Source organism: Rhinopithecus bieti, unplaced genomic scaffold (genome assembly GCF_001698545.2).
Source record: "Rhinopithecus bieti isolate Rb0 unplaced genomic scaffold, ASM169854v2 scaffold_55680, whole genome shotgun sequence".
Taxonomy (NCBI): Eukaryota; Metazoa; Chordata; class Mammalia; order Primates; family Cercopithecidae; genus Rhinopithecus; species Rhinopithecus bieti.
Genome location: NW_016821593.1, coordinates 13,951 through 18,289, shown reverse-complemented (window position 1 = coordinate 18,289; position 4,339 = coordinate 13,951). Strand labels below are relative to the sequence as shown.

At 36.4% G+C, this 4,339-nt stretch overlaps 1 protein-coding gene across 1 annotated transcript in view; it reads right to left on the bottom strand.

The window, feature by feature from the left end:
* LOC108520897 (vacuolar protein sorting-associated protein 13B-like) overlaps positions 1-1,709 on the bottom strand; it is a gene marked incomplete at its 3' end in the record, with an annotated part of 201,096 nt that extends 199,387 nt beyond the window's left edge. Inside the window, exon 1 of the mRNA XM_017860455.1 lies at positions 1,493-1,709. Within this exon, the coding sequence (XP_017715944.1) occupies positions 1,493-1,624 (132 nt within the window). The remainder of the gene's footprint in view (positions 1-1,492) is intronic.
* Between the last annotated feature and the right edge of the window lie 2,630 nt (positions 1,710-4,339).

Here is a 4,339-nt window from a genome sequence, read left to right as displayed (position 1 = left end):
CTTATTATTTTGAGGTACGTTCCATCAATACCGAATTTATTGAGCGTTTTTAGCATGAAGGGCTGTTGAATTTTGTCAAAGGCCTTTTCTGCATACACGCACACGTATGTTTACTGTGGCACTATTCACAATAGCAAAGACTTGGAATCAACCCAAATGTCCATCAGTGACAGACTGGATTAAGAAAATGTGGCACATATACACCATGGAAAACTATGCAGCCATAAAAAGGGATGAGTTTGTGTCCTTTGTAGGGACATGGATGCAGCTGGAAACCATCATTCTCAGCAAACCATCACAAGAACAGAAAACCAAACACCACATGTTCTCACTCATAGGTGGGAACTGAACAATGAGATCACTTGGACTCGGGAAGAGGAACATCACACACCGGGGCCTATTATGGGGAGGGGGGAGGGGCGAGGGATGGCATTGGGAGTTATACCTGATGTAAATGACTAGTTGATCGGTGTTGACAAGTTGATGCGTGCAGCACACCAACAGGGCACAAGTATACATATGTAACAAACTTGCACATTGTGCACATGTACCCTAGAACTTAAAGTATAATAAAAAAAATAAAAAATTAAAAAATTAAAAAATAAAGTGAATTAAAACAAAACAAAAAATTTTGAGAGAAAGAGTCTTGCTTTATTGCCCAGGCTGGAGTGCAGTGGCTATTCCCAGGTGCAATCATAGGACACTACAGCCTCTAACTTCTGGGCTCAAGTGATCCCCTGCCTTGGCCTCCTGAGTAGCCGGGACTACAGGCATGTGCCATCAAGCTCAACTAACTTGAACCTACTTAAAAAAACACTCTTTAAAAACTAGCTTATAACAATTAATGCTATGATAAATAAAAATTTATCACTATTGACCTAGAGTGTCCAATAATCTTCTAAAAAGGATTATTTTAAAATATAACTCTAAATAGTATTCAGCTTTGACAATCTACAGAGAAAATATAGCACAGTCTATTTGAGGTTAAATAAACAAGTGCTAAATTGTATGCAACTAATTATTTGTGTAAACACAGGTGATCTGAATTCACATTAAACTGTAAAATTACAAGATACAGCATGATTGGTCTATGACAACTGAAATCTTTTTCTTTTTAAAAATATTGCATCATAAGCAAAGAAGTTCTGAGTGAGAATTTGAATGAAAATTACATTTGATCAGTTCAACAGACTCTTCCAGTTTGACAGTAAAATAGTTCTTCAGTGTTTAAAAACATTACATCTGCAACTGATTTCATGCCATTGGCCAAAAGATACATTTGTGCTGCCACCATTACATTTTCAGAAGAGTTTAAATTACACAACTTGAGAGAGCTTCAAAGCAATTCTTAATCTAACCACCATGATCTTGATGGCCAAGTTAAAAATAATTTAGGATACTTAAGAGAAGAGAAACCTTTCAACAAAAAGGATAACAACTGCTTTTAAATCACATTACTTTAAATTTCCTTTCATAAATCAAATGTACCAACCTGGGGATTAGAGCATTTTATCTCTAGTGACTCTAGGTCAACATGGAGACAGACAACAAATGAATGTCGTGTATCAGGTCCCGTAGCAAGTAGTTTTTGAGACGTGACAGCTAGAGTGGAGGTGCAACCCATAGGTTCCACTAGGCAAAGTGTCACTTGTTTTCCAAGAAGGGTATATATGCTGAAATGATGTAAGCTGATCGTCCAAGGAAAAGCATCACCTGATATAGGGGACAAAAGGGAATAGGGAAGCACACAATCAAAACACAATTAATTTTCACTTGACAGTAAAATGTAAAATATTTAACATTTATGACTAATACTCCATCATAAAAAGTGAATATAGTATTCCTGAGACTAAAGTGCTAAACAATTTACAAGCTACTTAAAATTCTTTCAGTAATTATATAGACTATGAACGTACATTAATAGAAATTAAATATATGGGATAAAATTAAAAATAAAAGTTCTTTTTTTTTTTTTGGAGACGGAGTCTCGATTTGTGGCCCAGGCTGGAGTGCAGTGGCCGGATCTCAGCTCACTGCAAACTCCGCCTCCCGGGTTTACGCCATTCTCCTGTCTCAGCCTCCTGAGTAGCTGGGACTACAGGCGCCCGCCACCTCGCCCGGCTAGTTTTTTTGTGTGTATTTTTTAGTAGAGACGGGGTTTCACCGTGTTAGCCAGGATGGTCTTGATCTCCTGACCTCGTGATCCGCCCGTCTCGGCCTCCCAAAGTGCTGGGATTACAGGCTTGAGCCACCGCGCCCGGCCTTCTTCCCTTACCCTAGTTTGTTGTATTCTGAAACTGTTGGGGACAAATGCGCCATACCTAGGAGGCCAGAGAAAACAGATCAAATTACGTAAACGCAAGATTTTATCTATGGTACTGAAAATGACCATAGCTCTTGCCATGGAATGAGAGAGGAAGAGAATAAACAATCTAATATGGTCAGTTGGATCACCCGCATCAGAATCATGTGGGATGCTGGTTTAAAACAGAGGTTCCTAGGACTTTAGACTTTCTTAATCAAAACCTCTGATGGTACGAACCAGCATGAATTTTGATATGTTCCCTAGATTATTCTTACATTTGAGTTATTTTTAAATAAAATGCACTTGATAAAAAATTGGCATTCATAAATTTCAGGATTAAAAGCAAAATTCCCTTTCTATACTTTGAGCTTTTACTAACTTATCTCCGGTAAGATTTATTTATTAATATAAACTTTTGAGATAAAGCCATTTATTTCTTGTAAATACAGGAAAGTAATTTTGAACTTTTAAAAGTCCATTTAGCATCAGAATATTTTTAAACATTTATTATGGTGATATCAATTTGATATCATTTGTATTTTGGACTTTACAATTCTACTAGTGCTTGTCAGTACAGAGAGTATAACACGAACATCATTTTTAGTAATTCAATTAAGTTAGAATAAATTGAGGACATTTATTTTCTAATTAGAGAGGTAATAGACACCATACTGCAGATAATTTTGAAAATTATATAAGAAGAAAATATCAAAACCATTCATAATTTACCTTCTATCTTGCCACCCCCAATAATAAATACTATTAACACTTAGTTATACTTCCTTCATATATATTTTTCCCCCTATGGGGGATGGATGTGCCCAGGCAGAGATCAGATCAGAGATCACACTGCACTCGTAGTCTTACCTTGTTTTTTCACTGAAGAAAAAATACCAAGTGAATTACTAGGTAGATCACACTATAAATATTTTAGAGGAGGCCGGGCGCGGTGGCTCAAGCCTGTAATCCCAGCACTTTGGGAGGCCGAGACGGGCGGATCACGAGGTCAGGAGATCGAGACCATCCTGGCTAACATGGTGAAACCCCGTCTCTACTAAAAATACAAAAAACTAGCCGGGCGACCTGGCGGGCGCCTGTAGTCCCAGCTACTTGGGAGGCTGAGGTAGGAGAATGGCGTAAACCCGGGAGGCGGAGCTTGCAGTGAGCTGAGATCCGGCCACTGCACTCCAGCCTGGGCGACAGAGCGAGACTCCGTCTCAAAAAAAAAAAAAAAAAAATATATATATATATTTTAGAGGAGTCTAAATATATATTCAATACTCAGTAGGTACCAGAAGATACATTCTTGTAAGTCTGAATATTAAAAATGTCTTGACCAAATATAGGTAATAAAATTGTCATAAAATTAGAAACTTTGAAATTGAGACTTGCATAATAAAATAAACCTAGCAACATAGTTCACAATAACTTGACTGGAAACAATGATAACTGCATAGTATGTGGTCAGCACTATGGTACTTTGCCTGTCTTAAGATTTAAAATATTTTTCCCCCTAGGAAGAACGACAAACTAAATCATCTGTAACTAATTCTAAAATTATTTTAAAACCTACATCAAACTCCATGCTATTTAAAAAATAAAGGCTCTGCCAAATTTGTCTTAAAATATTTTGGAATGATTTCAGATTACATATTTTAAAGCTGGTAGTGAGCTATATATATTTTTTCAAACCTTATTTTATCCAAGAAATGCTAAATGGTGGTTATGTTGGATGGAAGAGCACCAAATTTAAATTTGTTAAATTTTTAAAAATCCCAAATAACACTGGTACTATCACAGTTATATTTCTGCTTCTTCTTTGGAATCAGATTAAGAAATTGAAATTGGGCATATCATACTCTAACTCCTAAAAAAAAAAATTCACCTTTTAAGGTACTACTTAATGTCCATTTATTTAGCATACAGATTGTTTTAAAAGCACACTATACCTAGAAGATGAGATGTTAACATACAACGATAAAATTCCACAATTTCCCACTGTGAGAAAAATTCACAAAACACATTAATTGCACA